The 22,710-nt window shown below is 41.2% G+C and overlaps 1 protein-coding gene across 5 annotated transcripts in view; it reads right to left on the bottom strand.

Annotated features, from left to right (window-relative positions):
• Positions 1-22,710, bottom strand: part of shf (Src homology 2 domain containing F) — a 94,052-nt gene that overhangs the window by 6,710 nt on the left and 64,632 nt on the right. Inside the window, exons 3-7 of one of the 5 annotated variants that reach the window (XM_084929855.1) lie at positions 17,993-18,211; positions 17,066-17,158; positions 8,862-9,008; positions 2,889-3,063; positions 2,665-2,784 (exon numbers count right to left, since the gene is read on the bottom strand). In XM_084929855.1, coding sequence (XP_084785981.1) covers positions 2,665-2,784; positions 2,889-3,063; positions 8,862-9,008; positions 17,066-17,158; positions 17,993-18,211 — 754 coding nt within the window. The remainder of the gene's footprint in view (positions 1-2,664; positions 2,785-2,888; positions 3,064-8,861; positions 9,009-17,065; positions 17,159-17,992; positions 18,212-22,710) is intronic. The other 4 variants (XM_084929839.1, XM_084929832.1, XM_084929823.1 and 1 more) reach the window with 4 other exon arrangements.

Genomic DNA, 22,710 nt, shown 5'->3' with positions numbered 1-22,710 from the left:
AGCAGGGGAGACGGGCTAGAGTGAGGAGGCTGAACTCATATTTGTAGGGACCTGCCATTTCCACAAATGAGCATGACGGTCGTTTTCTAGGTTTCAGCTGGTTTACATCAAGGGCACAAGATTCTATAACCCAAATGTGCTGACACACAGTTACACAGAAATTATGAACAATTATGAACAATCTGCTGTTATTTAATACAAAAATCAGAAGGTTAAACTCCTAAGATGTTTGGTTGCTTACAACTTTAAGATCTCATATGGTTAAAGTGAGCTCCCTCAACAGGGTGTGGAATAACAGGGGGAAACCACTGATTTCCAGTGCTATTGGCAGACCACAGCTATTCCCAGGCAACATTAAACCTCATTCTACTTAAGGTTCCAAAAAACCTTGAAAGTAGGCCCTGGAGCGAAACACTCTAACAGACAGTGAAAAGGTATTCCTAAAGTGCTCGAGACACCTTATTCTATAGTTCTCACTAAGTCGAGACGAGTAAAAAATTCTGCATCAACAGTAATGACCTCATCGGCATGACCTTTCTCCTCTCCTTGTTTTCAGACTGACAAACAGCTATTAAATGTGTCACAGAAGCCAGTCAACGTTGTATCTCTTAAAAGAGTAACCATCAGAAAAGCGCAGTGTCAGGGGAGCAGAAGGATCCGACCTCATGAAAACACTTTCCAAACTGTTCTCTGATAGTACAGGCCATTATTATAAAGGTCCATCTGAACATCCTTTAAATGTGGATTAGTGGAATGAGACCATTACTGAACTAGAAGGTTAAAACATGTTTTAACCTCTCATCATTAAATACAACTTTACTGACCATTGCTCTTATCGTGGCCTGGCTGTGTTCAGTATAGAAAAAAAAAAGCTAAATAAGTTTCATGGCTCCAGGCCTTCCTCATTCCCCCGCCTCCCTTCTCCCTCACTCAGATAATCTAACAATCAGCTATTTCATTACTGGAGGTAACCCCAATGGCATTAGACGGCCAGTCTCTTTTTAAACATACGAGAGAGATGGATGGATTAATACTCTCAAGCCTGGCACAAATTATACACTACATTTTCATATTTCAAAATGGGGCTTTTGCTTATTAGAGGGGCTTTCGTCAAACTCGCCGTCTTCATCATTACTCTGCATATCATCATCCCGCAGCAAAAATATTCACTTGTTATCTTTACCATTTTGTTAAAAGCGGAATTATTTACTTTTCTAGATCACATATTCAGGTTTGCACTTTACAAACATCAATATGTGTCTTTTGAGTACTAAACAAGTTATTTTTGTTGCTTAAACTGACATTATTACATATTCCTAACTCCAAGGAAAAGTCTTTTGGTTTTACTTTCCCAGTAACTTCATATTAGACTGTTTTGTGTGCCAGTCTTCTACAATGACTATGCAATAAAACATCTGTGCATTAACTGTTAACATGTCTGTTTGTCTTTTTTATAGTGCTTAGCTTTAAGCATGCATTTATGACACAATGCATTTAATTCAAAATGACAACATATGAGACAATTGTTACATATTCAGACAAATATTTTTCTCCTGCTGTTTGCAGTCATCCAAAAGCCAGTGTACTAAGTCAGCATCCTAACAGTGCGTCTTCTTTTCAGTCAGCAAGCCAGAACAAGAAGCAGTCATACAGATGATCAGCCAATGAGACAGGGAGTTACACAGGCAGTCGACTATGGTACTGTCAAGAGAATTGGAGCAGCAGCAAGCAGAATTATTATCTTTGTCTTCCAAGTTATATAAGCCTCCAGCAGGCTGACTCCACTCAAAGAACAAAGGCTAATCAATGTGTCTCTACATACTACAGTTTTATTTCATCTGATGGCTCCCACATATTGCAGAGATTTTTCTAAATGTCATGGGACTGAACCTTGCCTGCAATGGTTAATGGAGCATATATAAAGTCAGTTTGACAAGACTATTTGTTAACAGATACCGAAGCCGGTTAAACACTGTTGGTTTTGGAAGACTTTCAGGCCGTTTCATATTTCTGATTATGTTTCTGACGCCGTAGCCGTGACACCTGGTAGCAACGATCGTCAAAACAAATCCAGCAAAACTCCACATTCCTATCAAAGCGATGGGACTGCACTGTAGGACTTCAGGCTAAAGTAACCTCTTCCAACTGTCAGGCTACACGTAACATTTCAGAGTAGCTTTTTTTCGAACCCTCTGCTGGACGCGGCGGGGATCAGGAGGTCAACGATGAAAGTGCACCATTAGCCAAGTTGCGGGTACATCAGCAATTCGAGGAGCAGATTCTGTCAGAGGGGTTACTGAGCGGAGGTGGAGGACGAGCCACGGGCAAGGTGTACAGCAGGTGGGGGATAGAGGTCTGAAGGGTGAAAGCTATTACCATATAGAAACGGAAGAGTCAGCAGGTATGTCCGCACCTTGACAGGGAATGATGTTACACTAGTCCACTGTGTGTACTCTGCCACTAAGTAAGTGTAGCTACTATGATAGGTCACACTGTTTTGTGAGTGTGTGTTCCGTGTACAAATCACTGACACAAGTTGTCACAACAGGCAAAATGGCCCCGAGTGCTTGGAATCACATTTTCACCAAGGCTGCCAACCGAAACTGTGCATCTGATTATACTGTTTGTGGATGGTCATTTAGGAGACGAGAGCAGAGTTCTTACTTGAGGGAGAGGGAGTAGTCGTTCTTGCTGGTCTCGCTGTTTCTCACAAGATAGCTGGCCTCCTTACAGAGCCTAAGCAGAGACTCTGCATCTGTTCGGCTGATGGCTCCATGGTACCAGCTACAGCAAACGACAAGAAACGAGGATGAGAAAGGAGGAGGAACAAAGGAATGTTAAGTAAGAAAGAGTCAAAGCTGCTAAAGAAAAACCACGATTTGACTCACAACTGGCTTTCCAGCGGCATTGTGGGATCGATACGTTCCCCGAGAGAGGAGCTACAGTGGTCCAGTGAAGTCATTTTGGTGTTGACCAGACAGCCACTGGAATGTCGCTGCAGCGGCCGAGTTTTCCCCTCCTTGGTGGGCGACATTCGAGACTTCTCCACACCATCAAACTGGACTGTAATAAGAGAAAATACAGCTGAAAAGATTTCAATCTGGACAGATTTGATGGTTCAAAATGGCTCTTAATAAAGACAAACACCTGTAAACACCATTGAGCTACACTTCAGATTAAGGTCACTTGGAAAAACAAATTGTGCTTACAAGTTACAACATCCACGGTGTCACATGTATCAATTAAACTAGACTACTGCAAAGTGTGAGAACCAAAATCCACGCTGTGCTTTTACCAACTTTCACACACGCGCACACACAGAGCCGCTCTGTTTAACTCATCCTACTGAAGGGCATGTACACATGATGAAAGATATATAAATCAATCTAGCTTGCCAGTGTACACATTCCAGTTAGGCAAAATACACACACACGCAACCTTCCTCCAAAACAAGCTCATGCGCCTGTAAATAATCCCATATATACTACTGTATGGCTGAGCATTTTCACTCTTTAAGTATACGCAAATGCGCACACACTTAAGTGCACGCCCAACTCCAACACCCAGGTTCTGCAAGTTAAACATTGAACTAGCTTTTCAAACTCTCACGGTCAACTGTGGACATGACAAGCTCTCTTGGCAGCCTCACAGGGAAGTGTTTGATGGTGTTTGGGGGCTTAAAGTGACCTATGCGCACACATGAAATGCCAGGGGTCACGGGGCAACTTCACAGCCAATCAGCAAACAGAAGATAATGCTCTCAAGGACAAATTAAATGTGAATTTACACTTGTGGGAAAGAGTCGCACAAGCTAAAGGAATAAAAGGCTGGACAGTGGATGTAAGAGTAACTATCATGCGTCACAGGCAGCTGAGACATTTTTCCTCAGTAATCCATCACTGTGCTTCATGTCATAACACCTAAAGCTTCTGAACCCCCCCCCCCCCAAAAAAAAAAAAAAAACTATTTAAAGCTATTGACAAGCAATAACAGAGGGGCGGCTTCCTACATCAACCGTATGACAAGCTTTTCCTGGTTATTGTCGCCTGCTTCTATATGGCTCATGACCAACAGATAGCTGTTTTTGTTTTTTTGATGGAAGTGGTTAATGTCGTATGAAACTCGCATCTACTAGGCAACATCAATCTTTGCTGCTCTCTGTCACTGATGGCCATCCTTGCATCTAGTGTTTAATTACCAGGCAGAACATGGCAGACACTATACACAGAGACAGGCAGTGTGATCTTAACAACACGTCTACATCTGTCTAGACTCTGCATTCCAGTCAGAGGATAGCATTACACTTTACAGATTGTGAGCTTGCCAAGTGCCTCTGTATCACGCTGAGTGGAAGGGCTGACAGTTTAAATCAATTCAACACTACTTACTACAAGTAGTTTACTTGATTATTTAGATGTTGTGCCACTTTATTGCTCACCTCTATGACATCTCAGCTACAACTGATACATGTGTTTCTATAGAGCCTGCTCTTTTTCCAGATATTTCATTTAAAAAAAAAACCCAAAAAAACAAACAAACCACATGATCAGCTTATAAAATGCAATTAAATGATAAAGAGTGTTACCATTCAAAAAAATCTGGTTAGTGGTTGCTGTCATGTGTAAAGTTATTCAATGTTTAATTACCAGCAATTAAAACAAGTATTTTAATTATAGTAATTAAAAGAAGTGCCACTTCCATTAACAGTGAACTACTGCTTATTAACTCGGGATATCGGAAGAGAAGCTTGTAATGAAGTATTTTTACAGTAGTGCAGTTGTAGTCCTTTAGGAATATTTTTTCTTTTTCGAATACTTTCTATGACATACCATGATGCCATCGCAAGCAGTGCTTTTTTTTGACAGATTACAGCTGTTTCAGGTCTGACCACTAGGGGCTCCCCTTAACCTCCACACTCTACTTGGGGTTGAACTCGTTGGCCTTTGGCTCAATGATGCGATTCCCCAAACATAAACTCATGGAAATGATTATTTCAAATCATTCCGGCTGTTATCTTTGCCTCTGCACATTTGTTCATTAAAGGCCGACAGTGGGCTGGTAAAATGACAACAAAATTGTACTGTTGCATGACAGCTGGGTAAATTCTAGGTCTAACCCTTGGAAGAATACAAGTTGCTGATCCATGTCCTTGAGGTCTGTCGCTCCTAATATAGTAATTCACATTATGATCCCGTGTTGTGTCTGCATTATTTTATATCATAGAGTCCATTTAAATTACATGCTGAATACTGGGAATTTGATCCAAGTCAGATGAATATATTGTATATGTGTAAAGGTGAGAAATGGTGTTTCCATGGAAACTGACCAAGGGGACATGGAGGATGCATGTTTGTTCCATTCAGCCCCTGTCAATGCTGACAGATCACAACATGAAGATGGAGCCAATTGCTCCCTGTCCTTTGCTTTCGATTTCTCTCTGTTTGCATGTGTCCAACCTTCTTCTGCCCTTTGCCTTCTCTTCTATCACTCTTGCCTCATTATTCTAACTCTGATTTTTTTCCCCGAGCTCTCTTGCCTCTCAGTGGTGGAAACAGATAGGGGAAAATGGACTGTGGAGGAATGTCTCCACAGGAAAAAAGGGGTGTTTTGATCAGTTATCTCTGATGGTCCCACTGCAGGGCAGACTGTCGCCAATTACACCTACTGCTACAACAAAACCCTTAAACCATCTACTTGCACTTCCATATTGAGAATTGACTGTGAACATAATATTATCATCTCTTCACTGATTAGTGACGCAACCATAAGAGGCTGGAAAAGGTATCAGACATCGTTGTTAAGGATACAGGATGCAATCTTGGCTTTTCCCTACATAGTCCATATTGTATCTACAATCCACTCACCCATGTGCCTGACCTCAGCTCTTCACATTTCCCTCCTCTTACCCAGACACAACAATCAGTGATTTATTTGATCGTGATTAAACTGTTTTTTTCCCCTCTCCGCTACCAAGAAAGGGTGGGTTGAGTGGCTATTCTTAGTGTAGCTCACCCCGTCAACCTTTCTTGTCAAAGTGGAGGCTTCACTGCAGGCAGAGTGCAGTGCTCTACAAGGAGAGTATTACCCTGAAGAAAGAGCCCCCCAAACTAAACAAAAGCCATCATTTTTATTTGCTCAAGAGTGAATGGACTCATGTCTGCTTTGTTAGCTGGGCGCCTCACCATCACCATTCCGAAACTGATGTAGAGTTATGTTTTAAGGCAGAAAATCAGTGGGAGTGAGGCAAACCAATTCCCCTCTCTCATTCTCCAGAGCACACAGTTCGAAACATGGACGACAGGAGATTGACGAGAGGATTGGCCCACGGGGGAACAAAAGCCGTAAGAGGAAGCTTAAGAGGGACGAGAGGGTGAAAACCTCCACACGCACGCACGCACACACACACACACTTTAACACATGTCTCTTGAAATAAACACATAAAGGCACATGGGCAGCTGTGTATGTTATCAGAATTGCTGCTTGTAAAGCACTGCAAATGGAATTTGTGTATCAGATTGAACTGTCAGTCAGATGGTGACAGATGGCTGAAAGACCTGTCCCCTTCAGACACACAGCTTCCTTTAGAGACAACTATATAAAAAAAGAAAAGTAAATAACACGCACACACCCCCCACACACACATAAGAGGATGGGGAAAGAGTGCATGACAGAGCGAGCTGATTGGCTAAGGCACAGATTAAAAAGAAATGTCAAAAGGACATTCCACGATTACAAACCACGAGATAAAGCACTGCTATGTAATATAGTGCTGCAGAGCAAGGCACAGGTCAGCACAGTACATAATAATGTCACTATCTAACAACATAAAAAACACTCCAAAGTAGAAGTCACAGTAATCAAAATAAAAACGAAGGGAATCAAAAAATAAAAACCACAAAAGTGTAGTGACATCTGTCACTGAAGACTCAGCACAATTTAACTACTACTACTGTCTCCTCTTCCCCCTGTGCACAGATTTCTCTAATTAAGCCGGCTAATTAATTCTCATTTACTAATGATACTCCTATTACAAAGGATGACTAGTCTGAGGGGCAAAGTGTTTCATCGGCTGCTGCATTGTGAGGTGAAAATTAAGTTTTCCAGCTAGGACTTGTGAAATGATTAACAGGTTTCCAGCTTATTAGAATGCAGTGCACGCTAAAAATAGGGTTAAACTTTTACACTGATATTAATTATATGCACCAGGAACTAAAATAATTGCTGGATGGCTTTTATAATACTATATTTTAGAGCCCCACTGTGGCCGTTTGAAGCTATAAGCTTTATTTCTGATGAGTCAACCATCTAGGAATATGCGCTCTTCTTTTAAATAAATTTCAAAAGGAAATTCCAAATTAGGTTTTCCAAGACAAAGGAGTGACCCTACCAAGTGTCAGCTGGGAATTCATTTAAAATTAAAACTGGATACCTTTTAATTACTTTGGTTTCTTAGATTAAAAGAAAAATTAGGTACGATAAATGCTTCAAAGTACATATAATTAATTCATGTTAAAAAATAAAAAAGATAGGAATCTCTGTATCACATCCAGAAAAAAGTGCCTGGGCGTAATGTGTAGATGTATTATTTGTTCTGCCAATCTGCATTTGAATTTTGGTAATGATGTTATATATCTAAGGACTAAACAAATGACCCTATCCAGCTTTCTAGTCTGGCTGACTCATGTAACAGATGACTAATGTCTTGATGTGTGACTGAATGTCTGCCTATATGCTGAGGTCAAGAGAGTACATTGCAACTGTATTCACAAGGGTTATGGAGGCCATCAAGCCCCCTCCCCAAGTCTACCACTTGGACCTTTGACCCCTAAAGATGTAGACTAGGGCCATACCGGCTGAGACAGAGAGGGGATCACTTTACAGCTGGATGCCGATCTTAAACCCACTCACTTCACCGAAGGAACCAGAACCTTTCTCATGGATTTACGGGCATAAATCAACTCCTCACCCTGTCCTCGCCTACAACACACATTGGTGTCCTCTTACATGGCCTCACTAAGTCTTTCCACTCTGTCAGGGGAAATCCCATTCCTGAAATTAGTTCTGCTACATGTCCTTCTTTTCTCTGGATAATGACAGCAGACAGAGGGCAAGTGTGTGAGAGAGCTACAAAAATAAACTAATGGCTCTCTCAGTTAAAAATAGGTCAATTACTTGTCCACTGCATGCAATGAAAAAGGTAAATATGGCAATAAGTCAAGAACTGAATTCGTCTCCAATGAGTTTGATTTCCTAATTCGTGTGAGCCACTTGTAGAGAACAGCAGGCCAGAGGGACATCTGGGATGGTTACGAGTATGTTGACAAGAGGAAATGGGGGGTCACAGTGAATGGCAATTACGCATGCAGAAGGCAGTTCGGCACAATTAAAACTAATGAGGCTTCAGCCTAAAACCTGCAAAAGAGTTGGTGATTTTCTGCCACATGTAATCCAGATGGAAAAGAGCAGTCATTACAGAGCTAATACCTATAGTCAGATTTTTCAGTACTTCTCACATATGGTAACTCTTTCAGTACGCCATCAGTGACCAGAAAATTTGGGACAAACATAATCATACATTGCAGTAGCAGACTAACCCTACCTATGTTTTGGTAGCTGCATATGCTTGGCTAGTAATGTTTTTTTAAATGTTCAGTAGAACTAAAATACTGAGCTGTATGCTATGTAAAACACCATGCCTTCATTAATTAAAGACGGACGGACGGATGGATGGATGGATGGATGGATGGATGAACAGATGGACGGATGGACGGACAAACATGCCAACAGGGAATAGGAAGATGGATTGGAGTGCCAGGGTAACTGATGGAAAGGATGCTGGACAATGAACACCAACACCCACCATGGTGGTGCTGGTCACAGCTCGTCTGTCCTGGCGAGGGCTGAACTGTCTGGGAAGGAGACTCAAGCTCCTCCACTGGGGGAGGGCTGGTGTTGAGCTGGCCGACAGGAGGGGGCCATGGTAGGTCCTTGATCACTTTAATCTCTACTGCAAGTGTCACCAGAGGAGAGATGGAGGCAAGGAGACGATAGCAACAAGAATAATAAAGAAAGGATTGAGTTAGGAAAGGGAAGTAATGACAGAAAACAGAAGAAAAAGACAAAAGGTAAAAGGGGTAAGTGAAAAATACTGTGGATAAGAGCAGGAGAGCTGGTTTATACTGTGATCCAAAATTCAGCAGCAGCTGTGGGCTAGAAAAGGAAGGAATACAAGAGGACTGGAAAGGAAGGAACGTTAGTTCTAAAAGTAGGGCTGGATTTTATATCCACTTCCACTCTGATGCAGAGCTGGATACTCAGATTGCTGAGAGGCCCTGAAGGTAACAAAAGGAATGTGAAAGTTTTCAATTATCAAATTCAATAATACACTCAGATTCAGCCAATAACTACAGTCTCACCTTGGGAAAGATACACTAGATAGATGCAACAAGAAGTTCTTAAGGCTGAATTGTTCAAGCTCTAATGCATGATACAGTGCCTAATATCCTTAAATAACATTCAGGCCCAAGTAATAATACTGTACTTTTAATGAGCAAACTATAAAATATAAACCTGCCTTAAGCCAAACTAGATGATCAGTGAAAACAGCACAGCTGCATACACTCTACTGTAACTGTTGGTGTTGTGTTTGATGACAAAGACCCCCGGCCTGTATATTAAGCCAAGTCAGAGTGTAGACAATATCTGTAGCTAAAAAGTACCTAAGAGTAATCCATGAAGGCAATGGACGCTACCCTGGCTTTGCCCCTTAAATAATGTATGCCTCATGCAGCTGGGGCTTTACCAGGGTAATTGAGCACTCATGCAGCAGCACATCTGTTTCCAGCACAGGGCCACTTTTTAACCAGCCAAGGATAATTAATGAATGAGACAGAAAGGGGAATGTTTTTCTTCATACAAGAGAAAGCCAGTGATCGAGCCAAGGCTAATAAATAAATGCAATCCATGGGTAATAGCTTTGGTGAACGACTGCATGTTCCTTGGGTGGTTGTGTTATTTGTGCTTAGATTTTGCAGAGGTCTCAAAAGACATCTTTGTGCCATCCAAGCCACAGCGATTGAGTAAATTCTAAGGTCACTGTCCATGGTGCTGGAGATTTTATTCCAGTTATGAAAGTACTGTAAAAGAAAGGAATTTTAATGTGCAGCTACTTTTGGCACATAACTATTAACGGTTTCTTTTAAGGTCTTATGAGCTAAAACAAAAAACAAAACACGTCATCCTATTAAATACATGTCATCCTTCATTCTCTTATCTCCTTTATCAAAACCAAATGCATTCGATGAGTACGTTAAGTTTAAAGTACGGAACAACAATGGCAAGAAAGGCTCTCAGACGGGTCCTATTCTCCAATCAGAACAAACCCCAAACATCTGCAACCCTCATTGTGACTGATATACAGCAAATATTCGGTCATCTGTCCAATAAAGGGAGTGGCAGAATTGTTCAAACATGGACAAACAACAGGCAAATAGATGGGTTGATGTAAATCAGATATACTATTAACGCTGGTGCACAGACTAGTTTTTAGTAGGAGGATGAACATAATGTTATGAACTTGTCTTCCTCCCTGAAAGGAATTGAACCATGGTGGTGGTACAGGACATGTTAATGAGAAGCAATATCAGTAAGCTAGATGAAGGGGAGACTGGAGAATATTCAATCCGACAAGCAATTAAATAGCCGGGCCTGGGGTGTCAGGGGGCTAATCTAGAGAAAGGTGGCTGGAAGGAGGAGCTGCTTGCTGTCTGTCCTGATGGGAGAGGTGTAGGCTAGAGGAGTGGATACAGAAGGTCAAAAACTCTGCTAGATAATATAACTTCCTCTACTTTGGGGTGAAGTAGGGGACTCTCTTCCTATGAGATTAAAAGCCTAATACTCATTTCACATTGCAGATTAGCGTGTAATTGTTTGGGGGAGCAGAAGGCTGCCTCCACTCTGCAGCCTCAGTGTGGGGACGAGGAGATGATTTCAGCGCGCGTGGTTCAGACTCGCTTGGTTGCACAGCTGAATAATAGCATTTAGCACTGTGAAAATTAAGGAAAACTGATTCAATAGTCAGGGTTTTGGGTGTGTTTGTGTGTGTTTTTTAAACCTGGGTGCCTCACCTTGTGAAGCATTTTAAGGTATTGTTACTCCTAAGGTTGTCACTGACTTTAGATGCCACGCTGCTGCACAGATGAGTGCATCTTTACATTGCAGGGACAAATTCATATTCAGCACCGAGGTGACAACAGCAGTTCAGGTGATTTACACATGGACCTGAAGGCTTACCACACTGCAGCCCACATTTTCACAGATCACACTGCCCACACTGGCTCTATCACACTGCCCTCTATCAATACATACCTGTTTACAGCTAATGTAGATTTAGACCCATTATCGGGTCTGTGGGTGGTAAATTGTACTCTGTGTACAGGTTAACTGCATCAGAGACCGCACACGCATATCAAGTAGAAAATGTAAATCATGCTCAGTATGACATAAATACTGTGTATTTTGTAGGTTAGGTTAGTTATATGTGTTAATAATCTGAGTCATATTTGCACAGCACCTTTCTAAATGAAAAGAGAAATAATGCAGAAATAATGCAGAGCCCAATTAATAATTCTGAACGTTCATGTGAATACATCCGATCTTTTTTGTCATCTAATCTTCCTCACCTGGATAATCCTCATTCAATATTAGTACACACCTCCTCCTGTTGACACAAAAAGCAGGTTATTGCCTGCCTGGAACTTGCGAAGCAGCTGTCGCTCAAAAGTGGCCATGTTAAAAATTTGAAAACTCATCACTCATGTCCCTCCCATTGTCCTCCTCCCTTTGGATATGTACTTTGTTTTGTGTTGACAGTGTAGAAAATAAAAAGAATAAAAAATAATGGATAGGGGTATGCGCTTTCCTTTCCTTTGTTCTTCCAGGAGCCGTTCTTTTTTTTTTTTTCCCCTCTCAAAGCCAGGTATTTATTTACCCGGGCTTTTCATTAGCCCATGGCACTTCATCACTGTAAACAGTGCAGCACCATAAATCACCAGCTATGCTTGTTTTCCACCAATGCCGTTTAATTTAGTTCTGCTTAATTTGGCTGGCTAATTGCATGCATATTCAAAACAAGCTGGAGTATTGTGATGTTTATGCCGCACATTATGAGCGGAAGAGCTCGAAACACAAAAACAGCCTCTTCCGAAGACGTGTTTGTTCCATCTGCACTCAAATCATTACAGATAACAACTGTGTAATGCTCCAGGGGAACTGAAATGCCACTTCATAATTTTTCCCGTATACTGTATCCATCACATTACATAGTCCGGCTTTCTTTTGAAAGGACCTGCGTTTGTATTAAAAATGAAAGTGACACAGAAAATGGGTGATGGTTAAAAGATGACAGCAAGGCCTTTTTCCATGCTCTTCCATATAGAGAGAAGGGAAAGATGGGTTACTGACAGCTGGCCAGCAGGAGCTTCCATGGGGGCTTTCTGGCAAAACGCTGCTTCTACACTTATAGCGGGAGGTTTACAGTGCTGTTGTGTGCGGCCAATGTGTGTGAGTGAAGATAAGACCCATGGCAGCAGCGCTCCGTAGAGAACGGTGGGACACATTTGAGGCTCATGAAAGAGGGCTGACAGGAAGGTTATCAGCAGGGTGTTGCAGCAGAGGCCAGCAGGACGAGACAGCGCTGCAGAGTGACAGGCCGCGGTGGGGGATATCGGATCAGCCAAGCACAGAGAAACTGAACCCCGACACCCACAAAACAGCTGGCTTTAACCCTGTTGCAAGACACCACGGTAGGACTGTAACTGAATCAATTATTTATTTTAGAACATTAGAATCAGATCTCAGATTTCTAGGTCGTTAAGCCCATGAAGATTCATTAAAAAACCATAAAGTTTCCCAAGACCTGAGGGGCTAAGCGACTACACTGCCTCTGATCTCCAGTGTTAAATGCACGGTACCCTGCAGGCCAGGAGTCAAGTGAAAGGAGTTAGTAGCAAGTAACAGGGCAAGGAGATTAGGTAACAGTGGCTCTTAGTCCCAACTCCTGCTGAGACAGCGCTCGGATTTCCAATGGCGACGTGTCCGCGTCTGGCTGTGAGAGGGAGGATACTATATGCAGAGCCAAAATGTACAGGGTGATAGACATATGGACAAACCCTACACGGGCCTCATATACTAACGCTTCATATATGGTCAAATTCTAATGCATCTTGGTCACACTTCACCTCCAGAATCATCCATCACGTACTCAGCATCCAGGGAGTAAGGATAGAGGTTGTGTAGAGTACCTGTGTTCGGCAGCCGAGTATGGTGTGGCGCTGGGGTGGAGAGGGACAGTGAGGATGAGTGATTAACTAAACCGCAAGTACACAGCCTCCCAACCCACTAACAAGGCAGAGGATTTACATTCCATTGCATACCTGTCAGGAGATAGTCCAACAGTGAATAATAACACCAGACCAAGTGTTGTGAACAGGCGTGCAGGCAGGCTGTGATAGGGACAGCTGAGGAAAAGGGGGCTGCAGCAAGGAGCATTACTCTACTTTGCCTCCCCAGCATTAATGAAGACAAATAGTCTTTTATACAGATTGCATTACCGTGTTATACCACTGTGGGAGGGCGTAGGCGGCACTTGGTACTTATTTAATTGTTTTTTTTTTCCTTTATTTTTGAAACACCTACTGCACAATTTAGCAAGGTTGTTCATCTTTTTTCATTATGTGATAATACTTTGTTTGGCGACATTTTCATTTCCCACATAATTGTGGGAATATGAACTGTGAAGGTTTTGATGGGTTCAGCAAACCGCTTCTAAATCTAAATGGTGAACAATATCATTAATCATTTATATTGCACAGGCGTAAAGTGCTTCAGCAACTATAGAAATGTTGCTGAGGAGAAGTGCCCTCTGGAAACCTAAAAAGCCCACTGAGCTATAATTAGTCCTATTTTAAAAAAAACAGGCTATGTGAGCACAGAAAGGCTGGAATCACAACTTACCGCAGCCTGATAACGTATTTACTTAACTGCTGACATCTGGAGGCATGGCAGCATCACCACAATGGAAATCAGGGAGATCTGAACATGAACAGTCAAACAATTACAAATCTATATATAAAACAAATAAAAATGTTGTCATATTCTGCATAAAAGAAACTTAAATCAGATTTAGTCTTACAAAATCTGATAGAAATTTACAATGGAAAGCTTGGAAAATATAGTTACTTCTTTAAATTGGTGGTTTGGGTAATATTTTTAAAGCTTATGATAAAAATTAAGCCAAAGTTTTTGTTTTACATGTTCATGTATGTTTAGTTTTTAATTTGGACCTTTGTTTTTTTCTGTCAAAACATCACAAACCAAAGGTATACTCTTTTGTATAGACTTTTCTGCAAAATGGTTAGTGGTTCTGAAAATCTAACAATCACTTCAACTACAACTAGGTTTGGTAGATTACAAAAAAAGGCGTTTAGGCTTCTCAAGCTCTAACGCACAGAAAGTTCATGATCTAAAATTATAGGACCGCCCCAGTAACCCTGTCTCGAATAAGGATGTAGGACAATTCCGTATTGGATCTGTGACTCATTTATGCCACAGATTTCCTGGCAATGAGAAAATGAATGGATCCAAAATATAATCGACAGTGGTGCAATAAAGCATCTCTGGGAAAAGACAAGAGTAGCTGGGCCCTAACCTAACTCTTAAAACAGTGCCAGAAGGGATTAAATGGGGATAACTGCTAAGCATGTGGCTCACATGACTTAAACATTGAAGCAATGTATAATGTCCTGAAGTCGCAGGTAAGCTTGTTGCAAAGATCAGAGACATGGGTGCAAGCACACAAACTTCAAGCTTGAAAGGTATGAAACTTTCTCTAAGCCCCTTGATGTCAGGATCCAAGGCTGGTCTGCACTGACACCTGCGAAAGCAACAAGCCCATGCTGACAAGGCTTGTCCTAGAGATGTCTTTCTTCTTTTTTTCCTTTCTTCCCTTTTCTGTCGTTCAAATGGTGGGGAATTATTTCGGCTTGAATTAAGCATAAAACAGAACACAATCCAGTAATAAATCAAAGTACTTTTTACACTGCAGCTTTCCTCGAAAGACAACTTAAAGACTTATCTCTTCAATTCCAAACCAATATACTTTGACATGCACTGGAAATTGAATTAATCATCATCAAAAGAGGGACACTCTCTGTAAGAGGGGGGAGTTGAAAGAGGGATGTGTTGGTAAATAGTGTCCTAAACAAACTCTCCTGAGTGCTGCTTGACAGAAAAATAATGAGGGAGAGAAGGAAAGTGATTAAGAATGCAGCATCCTTTATTTAACTAATCACTAGCACAGGCAAAAGAACGCGACTCCTATGAAAACCTCGGGCCGAGGGTACACAGAAGTAAACAGGAAACAGAAATTAAGTGGAAACATGGAAGGATGACGAATGAACAGACTGACAAATTTATTTTATACATTTGCCTACAGAGTCTCACTACACTCTGCCTAACATGAGCCAATGAATCCCTTAAATCACAACTCCTGCCACAGTCAGATACATCTAGCTGAATGCTATCTATCTGTGGAAATCTTCAAAACTAGCCCAAAACCTCTCAGTGGACAAAGATAATTTTCTCATTTATTTCAAGAACTTGTGCTATCTGTAAGCACCATTGATTGGTACATACCAGTACTCTCATTACCTGCAGGTATGCACCAAATACTCTTATGAGACTCTTATCCAGCAAATGAGATTCATGAGTTTGTTTCCTTCGCAATGCCACACAAGACTTTACACGTACTTAAAAATGAGGGAGCAGACCTTCTCCATCATTAATAACATTACAAATAATCTACACAAATAGAAAAGTGTGCTATTCCAGCGATTTGGGATGGATCCGTTTTGAAATAGTCACTAGCTCTGACTGGCTCTTTGAGGCATTACATCCAAATTAGATTCAACAATTGTGATGAAAGTGGGTTGGAGATGTGGCATTAATTACATGCTTTATTGTTGGATATTAAAACGTAGCTGTGCATGTAAATGATATTTATGGCATAATTCCCTTCAACTGCGTGACTGTGTGAAGTCCGTTGAAACAACCCATTAACAGCACAACACCACAAGGGATTAATGTCTCTTTCATCTTCTGTATTGTAACCGTTTTACTTTATTGCAGTGCACTTCATCTGTGATTTCAGAGCACAAAGGGAAAAATAAAGGACACATAAAATAGAGACATTTGTAGAAATAATTAAACTATAAAGAAATTTAATTACAAAAATGTGAATTATTTTTGTACTTTGCATCACAGTGAGTTTTGATTTACGGTGCTATGCCGCGCAATTACTTTTGCATGTCGAAAAACCAAATTACAAGCTTTGCCACTTGTTCCCCCCCCTTAACTGTACACCAAAATGAGCCTTGAGGCCATGCGTCGTTTTAATAATGCATGCGTGTTGTTTTTATTTTGCTGTGCATCAGAGACCACTTTGCCATATTTTCTGTTTGTATGATGATCATTTCCACAGAAAGCCAAACCGCACTATTCTTGTCATGGAAAAAGAATAATTAACACTGCAAAGGGCGGACGAGTAAACACAGTTTGCTTCACTTCCACCCCTGCACCCTTCACCCCATTGCCTCTTCTTTTAAGCAGTGCTACTGCACTTGCTAAAATTGTGCGCCTGCTGAAAGACTAATCTGAAGTACTTCCTACCATGCCTTTGCCTTTTTTTTAGTCCACTTCAAGCTCTGGGGGATTGTGCAAGTAGCATACTGATAATGTCATTCTAATTAGCAACATTTTCCAAGGCGTTTTTCAGTAGGTGACCGCTGGGTTCATTTGGAGAAAACAGCACTTAGGATTCAAATGTTAATCAAATCGTGACATCGCTAATAAACTGTAAAACAAGCTTGTAATTTTAAACAGCATTTCCAGAAAGTAGGGGGCAACCCAGAGGTTCAGGCATCAGTTTCAAAAAGCTCTAAAAACATCATACAAAAAAAAGAAAAAGAAAAAAAAGGAGACAATCCCCAGTCCCGCCTCCATTGGTACCTGTGAGGGATTTGGAGTCCTTTCTGCCGTAGGGATCTGATCCAGTGCCATTTACAGAGCCCTCGTAGCTAATGCAGTCATAACAAAGCAGAGCTGTTCAAGGATGAAAAAGAACAAAAATATATATATATGAAGAGAAAAATGGGGCGATTGAAAATAGTCAAGGACTGCTGATTTTCTTGAAAAAGGTTAAAATACTTTTTTTTTTTTTTAAATTTTAAATTTGGGGTGCATATTTATATTCTGGCAGCATATCTTTCCAGGAACAGCCCTGTTTGATGTTATGGCTGTTTTAGCCATGCTGAAGCTCTTAAAACCACAGTGACTACCTGGACCTACATGCACCTGCGCAACCAATCATGCCTCCCTGAGCAGCGTAGGTATCAACTTAGTTTAAACAGGCAGGAGCTGGATGAAAACAGTAAACAGTGTTCTGGACACCTGCAAAATGAAAGTAGCAGGTGCAGAGGAGAGGGGGGAAAAAAACGAAAAAGCTTAAACAGAAAGGTAAAGGCAGCAGCAGCAGCGGGAGCCTCATAACCTGACAGAAGCCTTAATCAAATTCGTTAGTGCTGGAAAAACAGACGTCTGGGTTAGTAAAGAGAAACAGGTTCAGATTACGCTGTGTTAAAAGCTTGACAGTTGAGCCGTTAGTTAGATTCAGTCTGAGCATTTGACATTAGAACAAAGACTGTGAAACAGATCGAAATGAAATTCTGTTTGTTTTTTTCCCCCCTTTTTAAAGATACTTACTAAAAAGGTAGAAATAATGTTTTCAGAGTAAAAGTGCATTATGCATCTCTTGTTCAAAAGTCTTCTTTGCAGTACTTTCAAGATTTATTTCACTTACTTCTCTCTGTGCCGTAAGTTACAGTGAGGTTTATATTCTCCTTCAGTGGTCATAATAATTCGGTCAGTCAGTCCTACCTGCAAAGGCTTTGGAAATCCTCTCCTTCTTCCACTCCCAGGGCTGGTCGTACTCCTCAGGGGGTCGCTCATCATCCTGGGGTAGTCTGCTTTCTCTGGGGCAGCGCAATCGGTCAGGGTCTGAGTCGCCACCGTTCTCAGCTGGCTCGTATGGTGTGTCGTACAAGGGCAGCTGCCTCACGGGTCCGTCCTTAGGACCTCTCCCGCCAGACCTGATCTCTAAAAAACATAAGAAAGACTCATTGTTAACGCTAGGTCTCTGACATAAAACTTTATAGATGAAAGCTATAAAGTTATGACTGTAGGTTCACTGGCAAACACAAAGGCAACATATTTTATCAGGCCTGAAGTGGATATTTCTTGTAAAGCACGGAATATGGAAGAAATATGGAAGAAGTAGCCTCACATTTACACTTTTAGCATCTGTGTTAATACAGGAATAAAACTGTGACCAGTGACATCAGTTTGATGGCCAAAGGGCACAACTAGCATCAACTATCAAGCTGAAGACTAGAATCTTGTTTGCTATGTGTTCAAATAAGAAAGTATCCATAGGCTGAGCAAGTCCCTCACTTAGTGGGTCTAGCAAATTTACAGTAATATAGAAATAATAAATAAAATATAATAATAAATTTAGAAAATAAACAACAACAAAAAAACTGACTAACAATGTAGTAACTTGTGGTGAGCCAAGTTATCAAAACACTGTTGTACAATATTAAAAAATTGCGCTTGGTCTAAAATGCCAAATACATTTCTTGTACAACAGCTAGAAGCATCTCAGTCAGAGGCCATATGTAAAATAGCAAGGCAATGCAATAGTTAATACCGGCATAAGATGGGTGCAGATAGCACAAGTCCTGCGATATCAGGTACAGAGCACTGTCAAAAGCAGGCTATTCTCACTGAAATCTGCCATCAACAATAGTCAGAAAGCAAAATTGGGCATGAATAAATTGAAAGGCAGGGCCTCCTACAACTATTATTCAGTGAATGGCGGTGACAGTTTGCTGATGCTATTTGCAGAAAGTGGGAAGCGAGTCTGCACTGAAATAAAAAAAAAAAAAGAAAGGGTTCATGCAAAAGCAGCTCTCAGCATAAAGCGTAGAAATCACACAGCGGTCCTCGATGAACATGCCCATCACTGTCAGAACTGAGTTGAATATAAAGTACCAATTTTCTTTCTCTCTGTAACATTTAACGACTCTTTGAAACCAACAGAAACCGTCACAAGCGTTAGAATAATTTTGTCGTAAATTATGTGAAACTGTCAAAGGGCCAAATAACGCCCCTGATCTTGATGTCACAAAAGCGAAGCAAGCTGTGGTTTCTTTTAAATAAAATGTTTTGTAGCCTCAATTTAGTTCTCAAGCCACATAAAGCCTTAAATCCTTTGAGCCTATTCCCTCTAGTGTAGAAATACTTTAATCATTTGTTTTGGAGGTGGATCCCAGAATAACTATTGATACAATACAGGAATGACAGGTTAGCCACAATAATAACAGTGTCACAAAAAAAGCAATTCCCAATACACTGTAGAACAATTTTCCAGAATATCTGTATAACTGAGTAATAAAAAAATAGCTTGAAAAAGCAGACAAACACCTATTATGTAGTGATTCACTGCATTATGGCCTCACCACACAAAGTGGTTAAGTACTGACACACGACATGCTCGTTTTAATAATATAAAAACACAGAAACAGTGCTACAGTGTATTCATCAAGTATCACTTGAAGAAGCAATATGACATACTAGATATTTTTCCCACAACCTACCTAATGTATGATTTCATAGCAACCTTTGTACTACTTGTCAGCATTTCTCCATCAGACTTAAATTCTTGGCTAGACGCACAAACAGAAATGGTTACCACCTGGTGACCTAATGCATTAGAAAAAAAATTTTTTTTTTTCAGAATGACTTCTCTTCAAGAAACATGATGTTTGCAACTGGCAGAAAAGATGTGGGCACAACCCACATCCTCAACCCTGCTGTTCAACCCAGAAAGGGATTTTCCTTATGAATGTGACATAATTTAACAGCAAATACTTATTGTATTAAGTTTATGTGCCACCACTCATGAAAAGATGAAATGCAGGAGAGGATTTACAGTGCCAGAAAAGAAATAGCAGGATCAAAAAAAGAAAGAAAAAGAAGGAGGAGGGAAAAAAAAAGCTACTGGTCTCTCAGTGTGGAGGTGATTTTATCTATCATGGTGGTTGGACAAAAACAAATGTGGGCATAATGACATTATACTTTGTGCAATCTTTGTGGAGTTCAAGAAAGGGCTCCGTTTTTAAACTTTGGTACCCTCCTGGAACATACACCATTAACCGGTTGCTGGAACACTGCCAGTTTGTCTATAGACATCAGTTATAAAACGTCTACGTTTTCTTCTGTTTACATGTATAACCATCAGTGAAACAGAAGGCATTGAACGTTGCTTTGTTGTTCAAAGGCGGTGGAAATACAAAGTAAAACAACTTAAGCATGTTAACCAAATATGACTTTCCCCCTGTAACTGTTGCATGCAAGGAGCAAAACTGTCAATCCAGTGTACATTTTTATATTCATGAGTCACGTCGCAAATCTAGTTAGCATCACCTGACCACAACTAAAACGCATGCCCACCCTTTCACTCTCCATGTAAGAAGGTGAAAAAGACCTGACTATGCTAATGAAGCATCATGCCCTTGAGAACTCTCCTCTCCCTCTTCCACCGCCTCCTCCCCTCTCCAACCTTCCTCTTCTCACATGAAGTTGTTAGCAGCCTGCACCTTTCCTCCTGGGCCACATGAAGCTGTTAGCGGCCAGAACCACCATAGAGCAATGCGATGTGAAGAGAATGAAATATTATGCCACACTACTGCATAATTGCCTCTTAGCCCAAGGGAGCTCTTGCGGAAAAATGAGCAATGCGTTGAGCCTAATGGAGCTACCCGCCACTGGTGGTGGTGTAGGGGTGGAGTGAGGTGAGGCTGCCAGGTCCCGTATCTGAACGTAATCCCGCATTAGACAAACTTGCACTCTTTGATCTTGGCAGTTAAAAGCCTTGGTGTTATGAGATCCTACCACGATTAGGCCCTACCTTTGTTGCAGAAGAACAAATAGCTCTGGAAGAAGGGAAAGAAAGCAAGTTGCAAAGAAGGGGGAAAATTAATGGGGGAGGTGTTACATTGGTGGGGTGAGTACACCATGTGGAAAGAACCCTTTAATTGAAGGCATGTTGCCTTCAATAAACTGTTGTGGTGGACTGAGACTCCCTGCTAAACCAGGCTTGTGTATGGAGACAGGAGCCTTGTTGGCCTCCTTACCTTTCTTTGCATTAAAAAAAATAAATAAAAAATTCTTCCTCCCAACCTTTCTTTCTTCCTTCTTTCCTACTGCTCATCTTATTCATCCCGTCAGTTCCTGTTGATACACGTTTAGTAAACAGGGAGGGGGCACATCTGTCAAGACAAATTGCAGAGACGGGCCTGACCGTGGGGTTGCATGTCGCAACACTGCTGCAGCCTATATTTTGCATTTGACCCCTACCCTCTGATCAGGGTCAGAAGTCAAGCACCACACCCTCTCTTGATCTACCTCATACCTTCCCCTCCCCGGATGTCAGAGTTCCTGTCCAGATGCTGCACTTCCACTTTTTGCTTTTTACAGCCACCCCCCAAAAAAAGCTTGCAAAATGTGATTTATAAACCTCTCTAGGGGGCAGCAACATTGTTTTTGTATGTTGGAAAAGCCCTAATACAGTCCACCACCCTCAACAGGGTTTTCAAAAGTCATGTAGTGGCAGCAATCTAACACCCACAACCATCTGTTTAGTGCTACTAAAAAAGATGTTTGCGATGGCAGCACACTGCTGAGAACCGAACATCTGCCTTTGCACCGAGAAGCAATTTTCCCTAATGAAAAATGACAAATACTGCATGCTAAAATAATAGGTGTCCACAACTGAAGGCAAAAAAATAAATAAAATAGGAAAAAGAAAATTTAATCTCCAAAATAACAGGCAGATCCAATCTTTGTTTTCATTTTTCTTCCTGTGGTTCCAAACTAAGGAGATTAATTCTGAGAGAGAGGAACACGTTCCTTGCTATAAATCCAGGGTGGCTCCTGTTCTACTTACTGCATGAGTAGCCCTCTGGGCATATTATCATGGCAGCGCAAGGGCAGTCAGAAAGCTCTGGATTAAATCAAAAAACATTAACTGCAACAAACCTGGCAGCCGCATCCTGCTGCACATAAAGAACTGAGCAAGCCATCCTGCCATCACCATCATCCAGACCGATTCTGTGTTATTTTCCTCCATTTCCATTATTGACAGTCAGTAAATTCACTGCATTTGCAAGAAAGTAGCAAACAACTACATAACCGTGCTTTTATTGCGAGGCTAAAGAGTGTAATATGTAAAAGAAAAACACATTTATCTGCCTCTCTGGTTGACTACCACCCACCCACTCACACTGAGCCAGAGAGAATTTGCTGCTGTGAGGCGATTTCAGGGGCACAGGGAATATCTGGATTTGATTGAGGGCATCTCTTGAGCACTAGTGAAGGATTAAATGTGACTGACTTTACACCCCTAGAAAACAATGTGCAGAAAATATCCAGGCTTAAGGATTTGCTCTGCCTGCTCTACCAGCTAAATCACTCTTAAAAGAAATCCTTTATCATTTGAGTTGGCTTGCTTTTTAACAAGGTGAATTTCTGCTGAC

The sequence above is a fragment of the Perissodus microlepis genome, chromosome 1 (assembly GCF_051167445.1).
Source record: "Perissodus microlepis isolate ML-2025 ecotype Zambia chromosome 1, ASM5116744v1, whole genome shotgun sequence".
NCBI lineage: Eukaryota > Metazoa > Chordata > Actinopteri > Cichliformes > Cichlidae > Perissodus > Perissodus microlepis.
The sequence above is the reverse complement of the archived record's forward strand: the minus strand, read 5'-3'. Positions and strand labels throughout refer to the sequence as shown.